The 26191-nt window shown below is 30.8% G+C and overlaps 1 protein-coding gene across 1 annotated transcript; it reads left to right on the top strand.

The window, feature by feature from the left end:
* The first annotated feature begins 616 nt into the window (after nucleotides 1–616).
* LOC131845510 (uncharacterized) lies at nucleotides 617–24880 on the top strand. Its single transcript, XM_059194579.1, has 5 exons — nucleotides 617–1045; nucleotides 13070–13150; nucleotides 19916–20105; nucleotides 22269–22519; nucleotides 24287–24880. The coding sequence occupies exons 1-5, from the start codon at nucleotides 712–714 to the stop codon at nucleotides 24367–24369; spliced, it is 939 nt and encodes a 312-aa protein (XP_059050562.1). The 5' UTR covers nucleotides 617–711; the 3' UTR covers nucleotides 24370–24880.
* The last annotated feature ends 1311 nt before the right edge of the window (nucleotides 24881–26191 follow it).

Raw genomic sequence — 26191 nt, forward strand, 5'->3', positions numbered from 1 at the left:
TTTAACCAACCATGTCTATTTCTATATTTTACATATTGTTATTTTCATTTATTAGTTAAAATAAATTTTGGTCCGCACATAAATATCAGATACTATACCTAGATCTCAGAAAACATTAAATTATTATTGATAACATTTAAATTTCTTATATATACTAAGAAGCTATTCGTTTTACACTTTGTTTTGAAGTCGTATATATATTTTTTATTCTCACTTCTAATTAATTAAAATTATGTTTCGATGTTTTCTTAGAAAATGCTAAAAAATTAATTACCATAAGATAATGTTGCCGACGCTACATTTGAAAGTAAAATATCTTTCTCCAAACCTATTAATGATTGCATACAGTGCGTATTGCGAGGTGTTTTTTCTTTAGCGTAACATTTCGTGATCAATACTCTATATTCTACTTTAAATGAGGGTGGCACGATAAGTTATTGATTGCAAATATTCCAACTGTAAAGAAAAGTGGTGTAGTGCAAATAAAATTGAATATGTACACATACGATGGCGTTGTAAAAAAATGCACACGCGGTCCGGCAGGAGCATCGCAGCGTGACCACGGATAAAAATCATGAACAGTCAGTGGAAATCCTCATTGACGAACTAACCACCGATGAGGGTGGTGTTGATAATAGAGCAGTGACCCACAAATGGATCGGTGACGACGTGTGCAATAGTGTTTGTGATAAAGACATTGAAGTGTTCAAAATGACTGCTCTATATCTGTTGATCGCTTTGATGCTAGGACATGCGGCAGCTGTGGTTGAATTAAGCTGTAGTGATAATGCTACGTGTATTGATAATATGACGAAGGAAATGTTCCGAAACCTGAGAGAACAGAAATCGGTGAAGCTCTTCGATTCATTTACGATCGAGCCTTTAGGTAGGAGGCAGGGGAGATCGAACGAAAGCCCGCTGTCGAAATTCCTAAGTAATCACGCATTCAGTTTTGATTGGGCTGATTTAACGTTTAGGGTGGCGAAACCTCAAGACAGGAGTGATGTTTTGGATTTAGAAGTCTTCGAAAGCAGATCTGCTAAAGGTCAGTATAGTCCTTTCATATTTTGAGTATATCTCAAAGCAACAGCGAGTATGCAAGACTAGAAAAAGTAGTAAGACTAAAAAACAATCGAATAGCAGTACAGTTGGGATCTCTTCTGTTCTAATATTGGCCTATTTTTGAATTGAATATAATGTAATTTGAAATGATGACATTTTAAATTGATCCTAGATAGATTACAATTATGAAATAATTAGAAATTCGTATGTCTGTATAGATATAACTAGAATTACTATTCAAAGTTATAGTAATTAAACTTACAAATAGAACATGTTGCCATAATTAAGTTACAAATTAATATAGTATCGCTCTCGGTTAAATCTTTAATAGCCTTTTTTAATATAAAGTCTAATTAGTGGTTACTTATTCATTTTAAATTAGTTCTACGCTGAGCTATTTCCCGTTTCACATTACTAGAACGTCAATAGCATGCTCGAGGAAAGAAATTAATTGAGTTACGTTTAATTAACTTAAGAAGCACTGAAAACTATTTCCAAAGTGCTTTAATGGCAGAATAATTAGCATACTTTTTATACTTTTTTCCATCAAAAGTGTTCATGAGAAAAATAATTCCAATTTTTTAACTGAAGTATGGAAGAAATCAATCCTTCAATAAACCACTATTATTGAGCAAAACAATATTTGCATCTTGACTAGGTCCCTCACTGGACATTGCTAGCTGAATAAGCACATGGCGAAATTAGGCTTTAGCGTAACATTAATTTGCAGATTTTGGCAAGCAGAAGAGGAAACGCCATTGCACATCCTATGTGGTTAAAGCCCTCTAATGCATACACGAAATATCTTCTTTAGAAAGTATATACTATATCCTGAGGAGATAAAAACCGTCGCTCTTAAGAATATCCTTCAGTTCTTGTCCCTCATGGGTCTAGGTTGGGAACTGTGAATAAGGGTGATCACAATAGATCTATATAGGTTGCAGTGCTACAGGTCTTAGCATCGGTCAATAGCCCCAATCCCCCTATAGAAAATGGAGGGAATAATAAGTATTTGTTGAGCATAAGAGGAAAAACAATCTATATGAATAATTTATTTTGATTTAACTTTATTTTAACAACTGTACTTCACGTAAACTTGTATCCGGATTCTGGAAGAATTTGAGAAAATCGCAAATCATCCTATTTATATCAAAGGTATAAGTTACCTAATAAAGTAAAGCTATATATCTAACAGATTTATACAGTGCCATATTTGTTGAATATTTTTATACTGTTATCAAAATATACTTCTTTGTACATAGATATTACCTTGCTTCTAATTGAAATTTTCGTAGCAATGGAGATTCAATTCTAAATAATATCAAAATTACGGATTACGATGTTGAAAGCTTTTAAATAAAAACGTGCCCAAGTTATTAAGAACAAAAGACATTTCTTAGAAACTCCAGTATAGCTTTTCATTATAATCAAGACCTGAGAGGAAAAGCTTGTAATGATAACCATAAAATACTTATGTAGGTATATTAAATTTCAGAGTATTTTGCAGAAGAAATGTTTTATTGTTTTCATATGAAAATACCTTTTCCAACCTGATAATCTCCGAGAGGTCGTGAGTTTGAATCTGGCCAATATTAAAAAAACATTCAGCGTACATAAAAAATATTCAGATCAATACAAATAATCATACTCGTAAATACAAATGTTTGTACTGGTAGTTTGTAAGAGTTTATTCCGACGATGTGCCAAGACCATCATAAATTAAAAAAAAAAGATATTTTTATTAATTGGTATGGTAAATTATACAATTATACAGTATTTATAATAAACTCTCCCTACTAAAATACGCTAAAATTTTGACCTGATGCTCGTCTTATCATCCACTGTTGCCCCGTCAGCGTAAACCGCTTGCGCAAGCGGAGGTGCCATTCCATTATTATCAATAAAAAAAATCTAGCATACGTCATCGCTTAACAGACCCAATATATTTACGGGTGCGTAACAGGTAATAATTTCCGTGGCATTGGCATTACCGTCGATAATTATCGCAACATGCCGTGCGATCGTGTTCCGGCTTTCGTTCCGAGAAATTAACGTTCTAGAACATTCTATTATGCATTCTAGTATTATGTTTGCAAATAAATTCCCTTTTCTATTACTATGTGATAATTTTAATTTAAAATAATACCAAGTTGTTTGGGGTTTCTTTGTAAGTATGAATATTGTAATATGTCCCTGTAACTAGTATGATTTAATAACAAACATCAAAACATATACATTGAAAATAAGTTTTTACATTTGGTACAATTTTTAATACGTATAAAATAAAACAATGGAAAATAAATACGTTTAGAATTAAAATCCACCATACTTTTTGAACCCTTTTAAAAGTTTATTTCACGGTTTAAACTTTCTAAAGGGTTCAAAATTTATGGTTCCTTTAATACACGCAGTAAGGTTTAAACATCTATAAGTAATTAATAAATACGTATACTATATTATTAAAGCGTTAACCGTCACAATATCTAATTTTTCTGGACTACTTGCGGTTATTGCGTGTGAGAACTCAACGCATAGCGATACTAATGTTGTAGAAAACCGGTTGAATAATGTATGACCGTAATCTGATTGTGCTGAATTCAGCATTTCAGCAGCAATTCACATTAATGAGGATTAAAGGCACCGGAAGAGGCGAGTTATGAAAATGAAACAAGCTCTACAGTTATGTATACAGGGACAGACAATAACACTCTATGGTTTCTATCTATGACGTAAGGAACCTGGCGAAAAGTTTTTGTTTTTCAATAGATGTAAATTATCCGTCGGCACTAGTCGAGGATAATAAGATGACAATGAGGTCCAGTCAGTTAGACAATCATGGCAAATTCACCAGAAATTTATCACGATGATATCCCATGGAGGTCAATGACCATGGTACATTACTAGTAATGGTATCATCCGTACCGTACTAACAATTTCCTTTCCCCCTGGCGAGAAGTTAAAGAAACAAATAAAGAAATAGCCGACACTACGCTATCTATTACCAAAATAAAGAAAGCATATTTTTCAACAAATAAGAGGGCAGATAAAGAAACTTCACTGGATTGGTACACAGTTATATCAAGCAAATCAAGTTCCACCAATATCTGTTTATAAACATACAATCTCTTCAAGCAACATAACTCCGCTACTAAGCCATAAGTCGCGATCTACGCATCATCTGATCAACAAACTTGAATTATATATATGTATTCTATATATTTATCTCTTAATTTTCTTATATAGTTACATGATATAAAAGATTAGCTCCGGTATTCTGAGGGATTACTACTTTTAAAATTACGAAATAGATTTTAGTGCAATTTTCAACAACAGAATTTCAAGAGGAGGATTTATATGTATATATAGTTATAATATATGCTTGGTATAGTGAAAAAAAGAGGTATGAGGTGTAATACACTCGTGAGAAGCTCTGTATAAATCTTCGATCCCTAATTGAATATTTGTTAATATAAGCATTACAAAAAAAAATACGTTACCATAAAAAAAAATCTTTGTTAAGTTGATGATAATTTTCTTTAGTAATATTATTTATATTTCTTATTTTCTAGAATATACAATATATTTTACTTAATATAATTGGGACATTTTCCGGCTAGACAAAACCCTAATCTTGTAAAAAGGTGTTTGAATAATGTATACCCATGATCTGATTGTTCTGAATTTCCTCAAAGCCTATACACGTAAACCAAAATAAATTTTATATATATTTCAGTTATGTTTAAATGTAAAATGAGTTATCATATTTATAGACCAATGTTTACAGACCAATGGGTCCATAATATTTGTTCTATGTTGAAGACCGTCATTTATTGGACAATACAAAATTTATTACAATATCGTTCACATTGTAGACACAACAATGTTTTCATACTATTTCTTTTACAAATATGTTTGATGATGTTATACGTTTTATGTAGTTTTACTGTTATACGGGGCTTCGTATCCTCTTTTATATAAAAGATGGCTCGATCTGTACGTCTCGTTAAAAATCTTTAATTTACTTCTAAAAAGGTAACAAACAGACATGCGGTACAATTTTCGCATTTAGAACATTAGTGTGAATTATATTTATTTTTCATTTCATTGAGATATTATCTTAAATAATGAGATATTTTAATACAATGCTTTTATACTTTAGTATCGTAAGATACAGTTTTAAACTGTATTAATAATGATGATTGAATAATTCTTTTATTATATTTTTTACAATAACAATATATCTGCTAAATTGCTCTCCTAAAGTAGATCTTCTGTTATATACTTATATTCTTATATGCATAATTGTCTAGTTCTAAATAAACTAATAATAATAATAATAATCAGGACAATTCACACAGCTCATCTAGACCCAAGTTAAACTAGCTAAAGCTTGTGCTATGGGTACTACATAACTGATACAAATACATAGATTTTTTTTTCGTAAATTCATACATAATATACATAGAAAACACCCAGACCGATACAAACAATCATACTAATGAATACAAATGTTTGTGCCTTGCGAGGAATCGAACTCGCGACCATCGGACGTAAAGCGGTATGCTAGACAGCTAGACCACCGAGGTCGTCAATAAAATATCATGCAACAATTAAAGTTATATAAAAATAGCATTGAGTCAATTTACTGTATTTCCATTTACTCTTATATTTTTTTTATAATCAGTACAATATCCCAACTTACAGAAAAATAGGTACAAAAATAAAGCTAAATTTATTATAGCATATTCGTAAATAGCAGTAACCCTAGTGAATAACAATTAAATTCACAAAGATATAACAATAAAATTCTTGAAATACGACTATGAAATTCACGGCACTATTTATGTAAAATTACTGTAGCCAAAAAAGTGTTTTGGAATGTACTTTTTCAAATAATTAGAATAGCAAACAATCTAACGGCTCCCTTATGGTAAGTGTCAACTGTCGCCTATATGTCCAAAAAAGTGCCAAACATTTATACTGCCCTGCAAATAGCATTTTTGTCATTCATACCACGTATCCAGCATCTGTCTCCCGGCAGGAAATGCAAATCGTTTTATAATATAAATTATGTAAGCATGGGTAACATGTGTAATGCTAGGGTATCCAACCCACCACATTTTTACTGAACAAAATAGAATTTTTATGTGTTTCTTGTTGTCTAGTCTTTTTTCTAATAACGGAATTATTACACAGCTACAATCTATAACTAAATATTTATGTTTTATGTTTAGTTTTAATTATTTATGACATTTTTATAAAAAATATTATTTGCACATTTTACCCTACTCAACACTTCCTATGCCACGCTCTATTGGGTTGACTGGAAGAGATCTCTTTTAGAGATAAGTCCTCCTTTATTAACATTAGTTGTAATAAATATACTTACAAATGTATTTAAGTGCAATGAAGAATATTTATAATATTATGATATTGGTAGATTATATAATAAAAAAAAAATTAACAAGTAGGTTCACATTACAATTAGAACATAATCAATTGACAACAATAAAAATAACATCTATTCAATTTTTATAAAATGATAGGTGACTTCTTTAAAATAGCCCTAATATTATTTATTTCACCTATGAGGAACATTAATCTCAATTTTCTTTAGCCAAAACTACTTGGTATTTAACAACATATTCAGTGAAAAATCGTAGCTTTTCCTTAACTTTAGCTGCTGCATTATGAAACATACAAACAGATAAACAGACAGTTTTTTTTATTATATACTGAATACGAAACTCAATACTATGAAGGTGCTTAATATCAAAGGCATTATTCCTTCGTGTATATAAGTTAAGTCTGGTATTTTATAAATGGCTTGAGAAATTAAGCGCCAGAAGGACTCGGCAGCCGACGCTCGTAGACTTCCATTTATATGACTCTGCCTGCCAATATTCTGATATTGGTAAAATGCATGAATATATAAAATAATAATATTCATAAAGATGTCATACGTGTAATAAATGTTGTATGGTTATTGAACTGTCATGTCCTTTTATTTCATTAATACTAATACCATTTTCTTGATCAATGCTAATATTACAGAGAGCAAAAGTTATGGATTTTTGGGCTAACCTCCGGTTCAACTACTATATACCGACTCTTAAAATTCTCAAAAACTCTTAAAAGACTCAGAATTGATATATTATCAAGGTGCTTATAGGCTTCAATATATCTATATATATAATCAAATCAACAAATCACTTCTTCATGTAAGATATGTTAGCCACTTATGAACGTACATTTTTTTAAAATTATTAACATATTTTCCCTAAAGTTCAGTTCAGTATACAAATTTTATTGACTGGCAAGATGGTCAACAGTTTTTTTTTAATAGCCAGTTTTTTACATTGTATACTTATGTAGGTCTCCATGGACTATTATTTTTGCACGTATGTCATCTAACTAAAAACTTCTTCCCTCCTGCTATAAGTATTATACATATATAACCAGGACAATTCGCTTATTTATTTTAGTCTCAAACTGAGATTACCTTTTTCTATTAAGAAACTAGATACTGAATATATGTATGTTAGTCCAACCCGTATTACTTAGACAATTTCGATACAAGCCAATTTAGGTAAGTCCGATAAGCCCGATCGAGAATCGAATAAAGGCCTGGCTCTTATGTTGTAGTATTCGTCTTGAAAATCATATCGATGTACTTACTCAATGCGATAAGAAAATGCATGCTTCGATAATTCAGATATACAACGCATTAGGAAAGCGTAAAGATCACATAAATTGAGATATATGGATAATTGTAATAGTAGAGAATTATGAGAGCTTTGTAGCTTAGTGGTTTATTTACTATTAGGGTGAGTTCGAATCACTCCAACACAAAAAAAAAGTCAATTATCTGTCTTTCGTCAGAGAGCTAGTACACCATACATTTAGATTTTTCTCAGTCAGTTAGAATAAATGTACCTTTTAGTTGTAAGTCAGGGTACTACCTTACCTTACCTACCTAGTAGTTCGTTTTCTATAAATATATTTTATCAAATAGAAAATTCAAAAGCCATATCCGAAATAGAAACAATACTGTCAGATTACTCAAGAGTATTTGTATGTAAGTTATAAATTAATATAACATTTGTAATGCCATATTTCCCAAGAGATTGGGAAAATAATGGTTTCATGTATGTCTATTATAATTTAAGCTGCTTATGCAAGATCTTCAGGAATTACAAACTAAAAGCATTTACACACGACACGATTTTAAACCTGACACACACGAACTTTGATTCCAACCGTTCAATCCACCTCAGTTTAGTGGTACGAGAGGACTATTAGTAATGGGGATTAATTACTCTATTGATAGTATGGTAGGACATCACGTCGATCTCCATGCGAATAACTTGGATACTATAGTTGTTAGTTCATAGAGCAGCCACGGCAGGCAACTTAACACACTTCATCTCAATCGTCTCCTGCAACACTGGTACTTCACAATTGTACACTGTTACCCTAAACTACGAGTAGGAGTTTAATAAGAGTATGGTTTTATTTGCATCTATAAAAATAATTTAATTTAAATTTATTCAATAGCAGACGGATCACACTTAAGTTACTTATAACATAAATCATGATTTTTGTAAAGAATTTGTTAATTTATTGGGTACGTAATAATATGCAATATTTTTATATGATATTTGAATTTATTCAATAGCAGTAGGATCATGGGCACGTTACTTGGTGAGAAAATAACGTGTCATGATTTTTGTACGGAACATTTCATATAATTTTTCATTTCATTTTATTACGTACATCAACACAAGCAATATTATTGTGTAATTAAATTTTTAATTGATATCGTTTTCATGTAATTATCGCGCATTTTCCAATTAAAGAACGTCGTAAGTAAACAATTTAAATAAACGAATAATAGATCTATTCTACATCAAACAGTTGGTTCTTTTTTGTAGTGGAAGCCAATATGTTGGCGATAGTTGTATGCTAAATATTATTTTATCAAGCTATCTCTACTTACTTCTATGTTTTTAGGTGGGTTAAGTCAGACGACTTTATCTAAAAAAGTCTACTTCAATAGTAATCTGTTAAATCGTATAGTGAATAGACGCTTTACTTAATAGTGTTATATATGGGAGTAATACAGTAACATGTTGTTAAAGTTTAACTAACAATTTATAGCTTAATTATGTGCTAGTTTTCACTTGCGCTGTGTCAATTTTGTAATGATTATAACATTACTAATAATTGTTCTACTTCACAATTAATCCTTTCTAAAATAGACATATCAATATTCAGTACTTGACATCAGAATAGAGCTATCTATTTTAACTATACTTTGACTAATTAATTAAATATGAATATTTAACTAACAGTGAAAGATTATTCAAAGCTCTGATCTTTTGAAACTTTATAAAATTGCTGGAAGTTACTTCGAGGGCAAAAATAAAATAGATTGAAAGATATTCAAATAAATTAAATTGGAAGTACTTTTAGTACTTTAGATTAAGTAAGTTTTATACGTAGTCTAGTTTTATGATTCTTGTTGGGGAATTCTTTTATATTTTCTTTTGCACTTTGACATATGTTTTAATATATATTTTAACATATTTATTTATAAAATTAAAATACGTGTCTAAAAATACGTACTTAGTTTATTATTATATATCGCCGCTAGCCAAACTAGTAAACCTTTTTTTCTTTTAAGCTTTAACTCGAGAAAATTAGAAAGAAACTAAACTATTCCTTTTTTAAAAATAAAATCGATACTTTACACATTTATCAGGCTGTGCAAAACTGTGTGTACCACAGTATTAATGCTAAATGACGCAAATACCATCGTCATCATTCACGATCATTCCACACAAGTAGCACTTATGTATTCATGAGTATGGCAAATGAGCCAGCCAACATTACGTTGCGACATACTTTAGGGAGTCTAATGACCGGTAACAGGATATTCGGAAATGAACCAAATTTGTTGATTTTGCTTTCCAAGTTTGTACGCTGTAGTGGAAATGGTCCGATTGAACGGTTGATTAAACAGAAAAGCTTTAGTATGTATGATTGGACACAGTAGTTATATATTATTTCCTATGGTTTCGACGTTCCCGTGATACTACAGATAAGATAATGTTCCATAATAACACTAACAATATGTAACTCTTACAGTAAGATCCGCCGAGTAGTTTAGTGCTGAAAATGTATCTAACATACATATATGTACACTGTCGTATATGTATAATATTAATATAAGTACTAACTGTTAACACTTATATAAACGATGGCAGGTCAAAAGCCAATGTGACTGACATTGGCTTTTTATCTCGCATCATGATAGAAACTCCATATATTTTGCACGTCAAATTCATCATCCATTCATCATCCTTACGCCTATCATTACAGTATGTATAGCCGTTTAGTCATGAAAAGATAAAAAGCTGATAGGTTTAGACACATTTATTATTATAATAATAGTATGGTTATTGGCAATGAATATTGAAAAATAAATGTAGATTTTTTTAAGAATTCAGAAGTATTTAAAAATGTCAAAAATATATCTATTCTATTAATATTTCGTCCATGTAATCCCAGTACTATAGATATTTAATCTTTTTGTAACTAATCTAATTTACTTCTGGATTACAGTTATTAAATAATAGGGCCAAAGGATTTGACATTAAGAACTGGAATCATTGCTTTCAACTTACAATATTACAAGTTCGAATCTGTAATTCAAATGAAATCAAAATGGCGTTGGGTTTAATTTTAATATGTATTCGAACCTCGTTTCATCAAAAGTAACTTTACTCTTAGTTTAATTTGAAGGACTTCGATATTGTTCTCTAATGGTCTTCTCCTTTGATTTAGAGTTTAAGGTAACGAGTTTCAATTAAGTGTTTGGATCGTTCAATTCCCGTTCAATAGAAATATACATATCTCTACAAAAACCTTTATATAAACGCACAGTTTAGATTGCGAAGCAAACAATATTCATTTTATATATATTGTATCTGATGTTTAATATGAAGTATTTTTTATCTATCTATAATACTAAAAATAGCAGTATCTTAATTATGTGTTTATTATATTCCTCCATTGTGTAGCTATTCTTGTACCATGTTAGTATTCTACTAATGAATGTCGGTTATTTTTATGAAATACTTCAAATCTATTTACAAAAATAATATTGGAAATCAAATTTTACTCATTTGAGTCTGCATTACTATCATCCGTGTAAAGTGTAGCTTGAGTGACTTCTGATAATAAAATAGAATATTACATTCTTGAAAGAGATTGTACATAGATATAATAATGTAAATTAAATAATGTAAATATCAAGCTAAATCTAGCTTGAATACAGTCAACAGATTTTATTATTTGCAAAAATAATCTTGGAAATAAAATCAAAATATCTTTATTCCTTTAGATCTCCTCATATTATTACTATAATCAGTTTAGAATGTAGTTTCAGGTGACTCCTGGCAAGAAATTAAAGTTTTAAAAGAGATTGCACATACACACCCCGTCCGATCGATCTCCCGTCCATTTCAAAGGGGGATGGAATTTACGACGGTCTGAGCCGAGGTTCGAACCCTTAGCGGTGCGTTCAGACTAAAGTCGTATCTGTCAGACGGGAGTTGGCCTTCAGCCTCTCTATAAGTCCTACCGCGGGTTTGGAGTGCCATGTGCACTCGTCCCCTATCGTTCGGTGAATCTGTAAAGGCCAGCTGCGGCCAACAGCATTAGAGTAGTCCGAAAAAAGATTGCTTATAGTTGTAATAATTCAAATTAAAGTTTACTCATATCTAGCTTGAATACTGGAATTAGAACGATAATGGAGGCATACTTAGATCAATCTAACAAAACTTGTAGCAACAACCTGGACTCTTCTCACAAGCAGAGTGAATCAATAAAAAAATAGTAAGCAGAACCTGGACATTTACGACAAACAATTCTTGCAATATGAAAATATCACCTAACATACATGCAAAAAAATATTATAGAGTCTAATGAAGTCCGCTTGAAAGTCCGCTAAAAATAGACCTTTCTTGTTTTATTTGTGTCATCATCCGGATGATAATAAAATGGATAAGATGTAGGCATAGTCTCCAGGAGTGGCGATATATGAGGGGTACTTTAAGTGGCACAGTATATTTGTACCGTCCATTATGTTCATCCATCAAGCGGCCCGTCAGCTTGTTTACCACTCGTATTGGTATAAAAAATATAAAGACGTCCCGTCTGATCTATCAACACACAGAAAAAACTGTTTGCTGTTTAATCTCGCAATTTCGTTAGTAGGTACTATATTATATAGTACCTATAACAATAATAAAAATAATAATGACCCTGGACAATTTACACAGCACCATAATAGTTCCAAGCTTGTGTTATGAGTAGATACTAGAAAAAATATACTGAATATGTAAGTATTTACTAAAAAATAGGTAATTAAACACACAAGTACTTTTGTATAAATACAATCATAGTATACATACATAGAAAACACACAGTCTAATACAAACGAGCATACTCGTGAATACAAATGTTTGTATTATGTAAGGAATAGAGCTTGCGACCACAGGAAGTAGGGCGGCGTACTAAACCACTAGACCACTGAGGCCGTGAATATCTGTATCCCATACAGAGATATATGTATGGATAGATATGAGCAGTAATATATAAAAACTTATGCGGTTATTAATAGTATAGTGAGTTAAAATTTCCGCGGTAGAATGCTAACCGAAGGAATGTAGCGACGCGGAATTACGGCGTGTGCTTTTAAGTGAGTAAAATTTGCCACCTCCACCTAGCGGTCCTTCTAGTCGGAAATACCATCTATTAACGATTTGTCACATGTAAAAAACTTTTTTTGCCAATGGTTAGTAGTGTTAACAACTTTCCCTAAAAAGTAGTTTCGAATATTTTAACTTTTAGTTTAAACAGTGTTATAATAACGTGATTTTGTACGAAATTAAAAAAAAATATTAATTTAATGTTTAATATGTTTTTCTATTTATTACAGATGTTTCGGATCAGAATCCGAAGAAATCGTCAAGCAAGGTTGAAGAGGAAATAGATGACAAAGGAACCAAATTGGGTATCAGTAAGTGATCACATTTTATTAATTAAACTACTCTCTTCTTGGATAATAATACTTGTAACTCAAGATGTAACCTTAACGTCTAAATGTCAAGGTTGCTAATCCAATTAAGAGCTTAATTTGTCTAGAAGACATTGATATCTTTCATGTCGGATTGCTAATTGTTTTTCAATTATAGCTGCTGGACAAATAGTTGTTAACAAGCGATATAATCTGTAATAAAACATTAAATATTTATTTATTCACTCGTGCACTGCTTAAAATATATGTACAAATGTTATGGATGATAATGGAATGGTACACCCTCATGCGCTAACGCTGGCGGGCGCCAGTGGAAGGTGATAAGATGAGCATGAGGTCAGGGCAATTAGCCCATCGTGACAAATTCACCACGAATTTATCACGATGGTTTCCAAGGGGCGGATGTCAACCAGACATAGTACATTGCTAGAAATGGGGTCATGAGGGGGGAAGGGGACTGTTAGTAATGTGGATTGATAACCCCATTGCTAGCAATGTACCAAGTCAGGTCGACCTCCACGCGGTTCCCCCTGGAAACCATCGTGTTAAATTCCTGGTGAATTTGCACAATGGGCTAACTGACCTGACCTCATGCTCATCTTATAATCCTCCACTGGTGCCCCGCCAGCGTAAACCGGTACCGCAGGCGGGTGCAACATTCCATTATCAACACTAAAACAAAAAAATGGGGTCATGAGTCCACATTACTAATAATCCCCTTTCCCCCTATATAATTGAAGAGTTTAATGCCATATGGCTTTCTCCACCAGCTAATCATTGGGTAAAAACAGACAGCAGTTGAATTCAGTAATGGGAAAAGGCATACTTTTGGTATTTACCTAACTTAGATAAATGTATCAATACCAATTTGTTTATACATAACAATTATAATATATACGTACGAAAATTTTAACTTTCTATAATAGATACAATACATACATATATATAAATAAACATATATTTTAGAGACCAATTAATGTTATGTATATATACATAGATATTACTAATATATATTGTATATATATGACAACAACAAGCAGTTAACACTCATTTTGTTGCTTAAGAATATAATCATAGTTTCCTTTTGAATATGGCCTTACTTTGTGTTCTACAAAGTTTTAAATATAGTATTTTTTACTACAATGTCGAATTTATGAAAAGAAATTGTGTAAAGAAATTCGAGAATCTCATAAAAATTCGACACACTGATTTCTATTTGCATGAATACAGGATGTATTGCGGTCGCATTATATAACTATTAACAATACAGAGTGATTTTCCTTGTATATACCGAGCTCACGTCTACGTTATTCTAATATTTGAAATGATGGAAATGTACATATATTGCAAGGATATTTCTTTCCAAGAAATATTTATTATAGTGGAAAGAGTTCTCTGTAAAAATAGGATATAAAAAATTATTATGTAAGTTACTACCACTTGACATGTTTACTACCTTTTATTTATTTATTTAATTAATCAATAACTTATAAATTATATATGCATATTACTTTAATCGCATCCAGCGGGCATAAAAAACCAAGTGAATTTTAACTTAAATTCAATTGAATTTAAGTTAAAATTCACTTGGTTTATTAAATTCAATTTACTGGAAAATGTGTACATAATGGTCTTAAGATTATAATAGTTTCCAACATGCCCTGCCGTTTCCGGCATATAAAATCCTACGATAATATTTATATTACATTATTATATTTAAAATTATTATTACAATCCATTATTATCATTTAAACAATCAATAAATTTAATTTATTTCTGAACTACTACATAATAAATAACTAATTATAATTATAATTAAAAAGCTAGTAACACCGTTCGATGCTAGAATCCTAGAAGTCGTAACGCAAACCACAGTTGGCACAAGAACATAGTCAGCGTTTTAGGATTTAATATTAAATTAACAGTGTTCTAATTAAAACTGTCCAACTACTATATTGAAGTTGTGACATTGCGGCCTCGTTCATTTCTCGATGCGTGTAAGTTTTACTCTTCAGCTTTTGGTTAGGGCTATGTACTGCATATGTAACATGTTATTTGGTATTACATTATTAGTGAAACCAATAACAAATACCTTATAAATTTATTGAAAACAGAACAGAGTTACATTATCAAGCGATTTAATCTAAACAGCAATATAAAGTACAAAAAGCTTATGTTTGTAATTACAAAATATTTTTTTAATAATTGTTGATTATTCTTACTCTAGTCTTAGTCTTATACTCTTATGTAATGTGTCTTGCTTTTTTTTTAATTTAAATTTTATTCTTTATACAAAATCTATGTATCTGTCCTCAAAATGCAGTTACGGATTTCTATTTTAGAATTAACGGATGATAAATATTAAACAAGAGGCATAGAATATATTCGACAATTGTCCATCCATCTGTCACTTGTGACAATGACTGATACAGGAAAATGGAGCGATTGTTTCTCCACCTAGTAAACTTGAACTCATCAATATTATATACTAGTTTCAGCCAGCGATTTCTTTCGCATTTAACAATAAACTAAGTCATCCTTAATCCCAAGTGTTACATCTCATGATGACTAATTACTACCTCCCAAGATTTTATCGATTTTCTCCTACATTATAGTATCTTAAGGGTGTAACGTGCATTGCTGGTGCTACCCCTAGTGTTTTATGCGTCCACAGGCTACGGTAACTGTTTACCATCAGATGGGCCGTAAGCTTTCCACCTACATGGTATAAAAAAAATTTACTCCCTTGAGATATGAAAGTGTGTCAAATATACTAATCTTTTCATTAGATATACTACTTTGTATATTTGTATAGACAATGTACCCGATGGTGAGAGAGCCATATAATATAAATATGTGAAATGCCATTATATCCAGAATATGCAACATCCTGACAAATGCAATTTAGGTAAAAAATATTACGTACATATTTTTTACCTAAACACTAATGTATCGCTGGCTTCATAAAAACTTTATTATTAAATAATATGCAATCGATTATAGACAGCAGGAAGTTTTATTTTTATCTTTACTTTCTCTATCCACCTAAAGCTAATGTAGAAGAAATTGCTTAGGTATAAGACCGTCTTTTGTATCAGCTCATGTATATTTACTATTTTAATTATTTATAGATATAGAGATAAGAGTATAAATCAAATAAAAATAAGTGTGACAAACAACATCATACAAATCTCTCACTCGGTTCTTTGATAACAACCTACGCATATGCACATAATAAAATCTAATTGAAAATCTCCACATTTTTATAGTTAGTAAAAATATAGTCTATTGTCGACAAAAGCAGCGAATAGGTTTCAACCATAAAAGTCTGTCACTCCGAACAAAAACAGAGTTAAATAAAATAGAACCATAAATCTTAGTTTTTGGTGGCTTTATTTTATGTCTATTATTTTATTTTACTTCGCCGGTTGCAAAAAAAATCCTGACAAATGCGAGTATTGTTTGATTATGATTTATATTTAGCTTATAAATGAGTTCATTTTCAAGTTACTTGTTTTGCATATTTCTTTTTCTCATTCTTGAATGTTGATGAAGGCAATAACTTCTTTTTATGAAAAGAAGACATGGAAAATTTATTATGTTGTTTATAATATCTTAATTTTTTGTAAAATGTGATAGGATACTTAGTCTTATGTATGACAATGACATATGGCTTCAACTTTCAATGGTTGCCGGTTTGATATCCATCCAATGCAAATATATAATACTTATGAGTATTATATTATTTATTTAACTGTAGTTTTCTGATTTGTATCTATACAAATATTATGAATGCGAAAGTGTGTCTATCTAATTACCTATTTGTTACCTTTTTATTACTAAATAGCTGAACGAATCTTAATAAAAATTTGGCTTAAAGATAGATTGTACCACGAGCCTACCATCGTTTCTAGGTCTATACATAGGCATCAATTGTCTCAAAAATAAATCTGGAAGGGGTGAAATAGAGGTTGACAATGTATGAAAAATGCATGAATGAAGTCAACAGCTAGCATGTAATGAATTATTTTTATTCGTGTCTATTACTTATTTAGTAGTTCACACTAAGCTATGAGAATGTATGCAGATGAAGTCAAGGGCAACAGCTAGCATTAAATGCATTATTGTAATTTGTGTCTATGACTTAGTAGTACCCACTATTAGTCATACTGTATTGCTATGGTATACACATGTAGATTTACCCATATTCTATTGTATTGGTCTATATATCCTGTAGTATATACTAGTTGTAATCAAGCCTATATGTGTGTACTAAGATCCAAATAAAAATTATCACCTGTCTATCTATCTACAATTTTCTAAAGTACAAGCTGTGCTTAGCTTGAGACTAAATGACACTGTATTACAATGTAAAAAAAACTTTATATCTAATTATTATTGTATTTTATCCTAGAAAACTTTATATATCAAAAGAAAATTTTCAGAGTCAGTTCAGAAGTACCAAAATGTTTCTTTCAGATAAATGTGTCTTGTCAAGTAGGTATATTCGCTTTTTTATAAAGATATACTTACACGTTTGAATAATACCTCTCATTTCTTTACCTTCGCGCGTATATTGAATATTCAATCACTGTTCCAACACTCCAGATATGAAAACTGAGAAAACAATGGTATCACGGAGAGCTAAGCCATAAATAACACGATTCGCGTAGTCATATAAACATCGGATTATACCCAATAAATATTACAAACGTTTGAATTTTTATCACTATCCTATATAAATTGCGAGTTAGGCAAATAATAAAAAATATAGACGTGTAATAAGGAATGCTTTAATATTATATTATTATAGATCGCGCCGAAAGTACCGAACTTACAAGGTAAAATAGTATTCTTGTGGTACGGCTACCTATGGCTGTGTATAGGCCTTTAGTCAAATCAAATAAAATTTATTTGAGACTAGCTGTTCCCGTGATTTCATCCGCGTGGAATTTAACTTTATTTTTCTAAAACTAATAGTAGTCTAAGTTACTCCTTATTACATCAGCTACCTGCCAAAAAAAGTCCCATCAAAATCGGTCCAGCCCTTTCAGAGATTAGCCGGAACAAACAGACAGACAAACAAAAATTGTAAAAAATATTATTTTGGTGTATGTATCGTATTTATATTCATATGCATGTAGTAAAAAACGGTTAAATCAATATTACAAATAGACACTCCAATTTTATTTATATGTATAGATATCGATAAGTTTACATTGGTTATTATTGTAGAACATAATGTCCCATTATGCTTGGTCTTATTAGTGATCGAAAATTTCAAATCATTTAGTCGATAGTCGTCAGGTTATCCTAATACGACAAAATTTCTAATGGACTGCTATTATGTTGTGTTCGACATTCGGTTGTAATACCTTGCCTTTTTTGTTCTCAAAAGATGTTTATAGCACTCACCTGGATGAAATATCAGACTTCTGCAGTGCTGACTACGCTATATTCTAGAAACTACTATAACTATCGCTATATATGATGGTGTATTAGGTCCGTATTATGCGTCCATATCTCATCCTTAAAAACATCACACAGCTTACAAACCAATCTATTTGGTAACAAAAGTAATTGAGATAGAGGCAAATAAATTTGTACAACGACTACCATGGTAAAAGTTAATACTGCTAACCAGTAAACGTAAAAAATAAGAAAACAATTGAACACATAATTGTTACTTTCTCTATATCAAATCAAAAGTGAACAATCACTGAATGATTATTATAAGATACATAATTATTATTGTTCTGAAACCAAATTCAAATAAGGAAATGAACACAGGTGGAGGAAAAAACTAGAGCACCATAGAATTGAATACTTTCATCGATTAAACAACGCACATTCATCGTTATTAGACCGTCATAGCTCCATGGAGTTTAGCTCTACGTACATATAAAGCAAAGCGAGACGTTCTGCAAATGCGTTTCGTTTGATAACTCTACCTTTCCATACTTGATTTACAAGTTGTATCCTGGATGTTTTAGAATAGAATAAAAATAATCTTTATTCAAATAAACTTAATATAAGCAATTTTGGAATAGTCAAGTTTTTTTATTCTACTGCTCAATCGGAATGCAGACTCGTCACAAGAAGAACGAGAAAGAAACTTGTGTGTTGCTCTCTTAAATAAATATGTAAATATTAACTAGTTCTCGTTTTGGAGTTTTTATATATTTAGAATGATAAACAAGCTCACCACCTGACGGTAAATGGTAACCGTCGCCTACAGACATGAAGATCATTACGGATATCACATCATCATGCCACCCGTGGCAACACTCGCCTTTGCTATTATTTCATATACTATAGTTTTACATACTATTGGATTATACTTAGAAAAGTATATATATATTTCATTATTTTTATTAGTTTTTTATATTTTGTTATATAGTGTATATTATATTTTGTTTTGGTATATTTTATCTGACCTTTTGAAAAATATTACATAGTTATATATATTAATAAAGTATCGAATTCAGTTTTTATTGTGTTTTATTACTCATTACTTGTGAGGTCTGTAGTTCAATTATTTATTACTTGTGATATCTGTAGTGCTGATCATTTCATAATGTCAACGGTTACCACCAGTCTATAACGAAGTCTATGAGTACGGTGACATGATACTGTGATATTATCATATACTATAATTTTCACTATTACTATTAAAATACGACTAATTTTCAGTGTCAGGTTTTCTTCAAAATCAAATTAATATTTTTTCTCTCTCTTTTCTTACAGGAAGACATAAGAAAAAAGTACTCATGGCAGTAATACCTTTGTTGTTTGGTATGAAGTCAGCCGGGGCGGTTATCTTTGCTTTGGCCATTGTCACCGTCTTAACCTTGAAAGCCTTTGTGGCCAGCAAACTCGCCCTTATCGTCACCGTGGGCATGGCTGTTAAAAAACTATACGAGTCTTATGGCAATGGGTGAGTTGTATTTTTTAATTAATATTAATAATTACTATTCTTATCATTTTTATAGAATCTTTTGAAGTTAATCATTTAGAAGACAGAATTAATATTACTATTTAAAGCCACGACTTTCATCCCCGTAATGTTTATTTTTTGAGATAAAAATAGCCTATGTCGTCAATCTACTTTCATGTAAAATTTGCAATAGAATCTGTTTAGCCGTGAAGATGCAACTAGTAGATAGACCGTAACATAAACATACTTACACAATTATAATCCTAATATGGATATTTGAATATAATAATAATATTAACTAATAATTGTGTTGACGATTGTCTCTAACATAATTAAGACCCATGTTAAGGGCCTTAATTATGTTAGAAATAATTCTCAATTGTAAAGGATTTAAATTGATTATTTTATGAATTTCTATGAACAACTTGAGAACGGCAGACGCGAACAGTTGCAATTGCAAACCAGTCGTAATTGTTATTATTACATGGTTTGAATATGATTGCAAAATTGTAGATTTCAATCCGTTTTAAATGATAATTGTGTAATATCTTTATTTAATTAAGACACTGTTATTAGGTTATTTGTAACAGTGTCTGTATATCTCTTTTGTTCGGGTGTTCCTAAACAATTTATATAATAATTAATATCCTTTTGTGTATACAATTTTAAAAAACCGTGATAGTAATGTAAAACTTTGCATATAGTAATATTTATTCTGTTTGATTAGTAACATTTCACATCGTAATGTAAATATTTAATTTGTTCTCAATATAATGCTTCTTTATGATAAATCTTGTCACTGTAATGTACAATTTCCTTCTATTTTGCATTGGTAATACTTTCTTTCGTTTGTTATTTATTATTGCTCCATTATTTTAATGCAAAATGTACAATGCAGCATGTTTTGACTGACTGGTGCTCTAGAAAGCGACGCGTTGTAAATACACGTATGAGCTATGAAGAAAATTTCCACTTGACCAATCGTTTCAAATGTTGCATGACATTTTTTATGTCCAATTCCGTTACAAATATCAGTTGTCGTTCGTGCGAATTCCGTCGCATATCGACCACTTTCGCATTAACAAGCATTTAAGTTGGAATTTTTCTTGAACAATGCGATTTCACTACAGACATTTGCAGATGACTTTACTGACTGTGATAAACATGGACGCAATAATTTTCTACAGCTACAATAGACGTTAAATCTGAAATTTAATGTATTAAGAGGGATAGAATTTTTCGTGTTATGCAGTATTATAAGGAAGCTATACCACGTTAGTTGTAATACGGAACTTATACGGAAATAGGAAGTAGTCATTACTTGTGTTAGCGACGCCGATCAGAATCGAAAATATTTTCTTTTAACATTTAGTCGACATGCGAGAAATATTATGTCGTTAATCTTTAGTAAAATCGATCATTCCCCGAGTATAGGCACCAGGGCGTCGATTTCTCGTCAACCATCATCAGGGAGCCTCAAATTTAGCATCTTGAGTGTGATAATGTTTCTTCTATATATTTCTAGACAATTAAAATTTACTTGGAAAACATTACGTCATTTGTTTTCTAATTTAGAAAAGTATTCTCATTTTTTATAATTGTAAGAAGCATATACTAATGTTAACTCTGGATACGTAGAAAGATCAAATTAATAAAGTCAACTTTATAAGAACATACTAATAGGCGGACTGTTTATTTTCCATGGCAATTACATAATTACATTTAAGTAACCAATAAATATTATTTCTGTTTAATTATATATAAAAGAATAAAGTTTACAAAAATATTAATTGCAGTTACAATAAACATTGAATATAAAATGGATTAATGAGGGTATACGTTAAGTTATAGCTTATATTTTTTATCCAATAAATTAGTAGCAGAGAAAAAAATATTTCGAAGTAGCTGAAATTATAGAGAGAAGCCTGAATTTTAAACAATATAGAATTGCGTATTAAATTTACTTGAACTTAAATGCTACCAATTTACTTAGACATGACAAATGTTAACAGGACATGACAAAAGAGCTAAAACCATAACTGTAACGTGACTTATCAGACAAAATACAAAAACTCACAAAATTCTTTCAAGTTTCATACTCTAGACTATACGACGTATGACAAAGCTATCATATTTTAAACATCGGATTTGTTTGCGTTACAGCGTCGGTTTACAAAACCATCCATATCTTTATTCACAATATCCGATTGATTTCCCGAGTGCCTCCTCCCACGCTTATTCTGTAAGCGGAGTGAGCCCACAATTCGGATCACCAGAGATGTATAATCCTACTGCTCTGGGCGCGCATCCTCATACACATGAGCTGTTGCAAGCCAATGATGTCAGTGCTCAATCATCGCAACAAGCACCTACACTTCTAGTTAATACAACAAGAGCAGCAGAAAGATGGGATGGTAAGTCGAAGTTACTAAAATTCTTCGAACCTATCATTGAAAGCATTAAGAATTTTGTAGATCCAATAGCTAATGTTTTTTATGGTATGCCAGCTTCGTTTAGAGGTTTAAATTCCGATGTTGAAACAACAAAAAGTTACGAGCCTGAAATGGCTGAATCCAAGATGCCCAAAGAAATACTAGTTCCGCAACCTAGACTTATAGCCCAAAGAAAAATGACATATAGAAAGAATGTTAGAACCAGACCAAAAAAGTATGCAGAGTTAAAAATCAATTTAGAAAGGCTCAAGCAAAATAAAGATTTTCACGATTATATGAAAACAAAGAAGTATAAATACAATTATCCGCACACATACTATTATCCCAGAGTAAAATATTATATCGACCCTCACATATACAGACCAAATAATAGTAGACTTGTACCATATAAAATCGACCAAGCTAAACCAAAAGATATCATTACTGTACAAGAATCGTCTACTGATTCTAGTGAATGGAGACCAATAGTGGTACTACCTAACGAGAACAAAAAAAATTATACAAATTTATATAAACGTAATAAATTTAGTAAACGAAATAAAAGTCGACAATCTAAAAGTAGGGTAAAAAGAAGTATTAGTAATGACTATGAGTTATCATTTAGGAATGGTAGTTATGAAAATACAATTCATACTGTACATGCCAGAGGACTTTTTGATATACTTTCATTAATAATAGATACTGAAACAATAAATTCTTTTGTTGAAAAAGCTAATGATTATGCCAAGACAGTTATGAAAGAAGAAACTAAAAAGAAACCTTTATATTATAGTGTAGCTTATAAAATAATCGTATGGGGTCTTGACATGTTAAATGATTTCTTTTATGGAGAGTAAGAAAACGTAATGAATTATTATTATATAAAATTATTAAGAGAGTTTGATACAAGAATTTATTTCTAGTATTTAGATAAGAGTGCATTTATGAGCATTTAAATATTCAGACTGATTTTGGTGGTGGTAAAAAAAATGTGTTTATACGAAAGTGGAAAAATAAGGTTATTAAGCCAAATATGTTCAAAAATTGTAAATATCAAAGAAAATGTGTGGTAATTTCAGGACTTGCTTGTTTTAACTCGATAAATTTACACAACTACAATACTATTTAAATATTATCTTACAATAAGTAATATTAAAAGGGTTTACAAATTCTATTCTTTTAATACAATAATTTCCATTGAGAGGTAGCATAAATTATTTATGTATTTTATCCGATACTGCTTAATATTATCATTGAAACACAAGACTTAAATATTTTTGAGTATTTTGTTTGTAGATATTTGGAAATATTGTTATCAACAGTATTTAGAATATTCGTATTATTTGTGCTTTTTCTATAAGAGTGCTATTCATCACCTCATTTTATTTATCTGACTGTTTTCTATTGCATTGCACTTTATTCTCTAATCACTTTAGTCGATTCAATAAATTAGGATCAAACAAATGTATTTTTGTAATAGATTTCAATGGTTTGCTTTCAAGTTATTGTACTATTAGTATTATTTTCATATACATTGCACCCCGTACTTATAATGATTACATAAATCTATTATTTGTATTATTACAATTACTTCATTTAGCTGAAAAATAAAAATTTATAAGTACGAGGTACTTATGGTAATTAATACTGTAACATTGTTCTGTAAATATTATCGAGTTAAATAAATTTTTATTCATATTTGAATTGATATTTGTAATGTATTAGTGTATTTTACCGTTATGTGTACAGGTTACCGGAGTCGTCCAATGTTTTATGGAACCTCGCGCGCTACTTCAGATTCCTATTCGGGTTACCAGCACCCTCGCCACTAAGTCATTCACCGTCGATGACGATACCAATGTACACGATGCCGCAAATGTATGGCCCTCAAATGTTTGGCCAAGTGATGGCTGACATGGCCATGCCAACGGCTCAAACATAATTGGACATATGGACGTAATGTGGATCAAGTGGCGTCGTTTAGTAGAAAATTCGCTAAATGTCAGATTGCCACGCTAACTTGATCCGCCACTTCTGTGATAAGTATATGCGTGGCGGTCTGACATTTAGCAAAAATTAACGCAGTCGCACTGTTTTAAGTTGCTGGACTTTTATCTATTTATTTAATGTTCAAATCTTCCTCCAGGTCCAGACGATTTAAAACACTGCGTGGTTACTGCTCCACCTCTTTTGTTAAGGCAATTTCTGGTCTTGTATTTCTAAAGACTGATTACTTTAAGCGCGAGCCCGTCGACTTTATTTAATTTATTTTTATTTATAAGTGACGTTTGTAATAAGACTTATTTATTCAGCACATAGAAAATAAATTAACATTAACAGCTACTGATTGTTTTTATTTATATATCCTCATCTAATGAATATTTTTAATATACAGCGTCAGCGGTCTAGCGGTATAGCACACCGTCTTTCTTCGAGCAGGTTCGATTCCTCGCATGATACAAACATTTATATTAATGAGTATGATTGTTTATACCAGTCTTGGATTTTTTTTATATTATATATGTACAAAAAAGTGTCTATGTATTTATACCAATTGTCTAGTATCCATAACACAAGCTTTGCTTAGCTTGGGATTGCATGGCGCTGTGTGAATTATCCTGAGATATTTTATTAATCTTATCCAATGTACAGAAATTCAGAACATTCTATCAAGGAAATAAAACATTACAAAAAACATTTATGTAATTCTCAATTACACACATAATTATATGAGTGATATAGATATACTACAAATTATATATTAAAAGGAACAATAGCTATTAAGCACAAAATAGTAACAATCGATAGAACTTGTCTTATTAAATAACACAGACAGAATAAAAGGAATCTTTTTGTGCTTTTGTATTAGGAAATGTAATTACTGTTAGTGTTATTTTCACTTTGTTTGTTCACACTTGTTCCCTGCGAACAATGTAATTAAATATACTAGAGCTCCTTATGTACTTAGTATTTTAAAATAAACACCAGTTATACAGTTGGCTAGAATTGTTGTTTATTTGACTTTAAAAAGAAGGTCTTATATGATTGTAGTATTTATGCAGGTATAATTTTTTTCCACATTATTAACTTCCCTCCTAGCTTAGGACTAGAAAATCAGTTTTAATTTGTCTTTTTATTGATTAGTTTTTCTTTCATGAATCAGCATAATGTATCTTTATTTAATTAGGTCTCTTACAAACACAATAAGTCCAATATAACGACGTCTACGCTCAATATAATGATGATATGTCCTACAAATACTGAGAAATGGATAAACAGTTATATATCAATTAAATACATATATTTCGCTCAAAATGTCAGAAATAGAATACCTTATGTAGCGATTTAGCATATGGCCTTATTTTTACATATGGTGGCCAGTTCAATCTCTGTACAATACTACTATTAGTATTCACGAGTATTTCTCTTTATAATTTATTATATAAAAATTAAAAAAAATTATTGGCACCATATGCATTATAGGTATTTATGAAAAAACGTATAGTCCAGTACACACAACACAGACTTTGTTAGTTTGCAACTGGTTCTCCGAGGTCATTTAATCTATTTATATACAAAAATTAATATACTATCACGACTCTTATCCTAGATGAGTAGTTAGAAGCATCATTAACTGTTGTTGTGGTGATTGCA

This window comes from Achroia grisella, unplaced genomic scaffold (genome assembly GCF_030625045.1).
Source record: "Achroia grisella isolate CSIRO2021 unplaced genomic scaffold, CSIRO_AGI_Agris_v1 utg474, whole genome shotgun sequence".
NCBI classification, from domain to species: Eukaryota; Metazoa; Arthropoda; class Insecta; order Lepidoptera; family Pyralidae; genus Achroia; species Achroia grisella.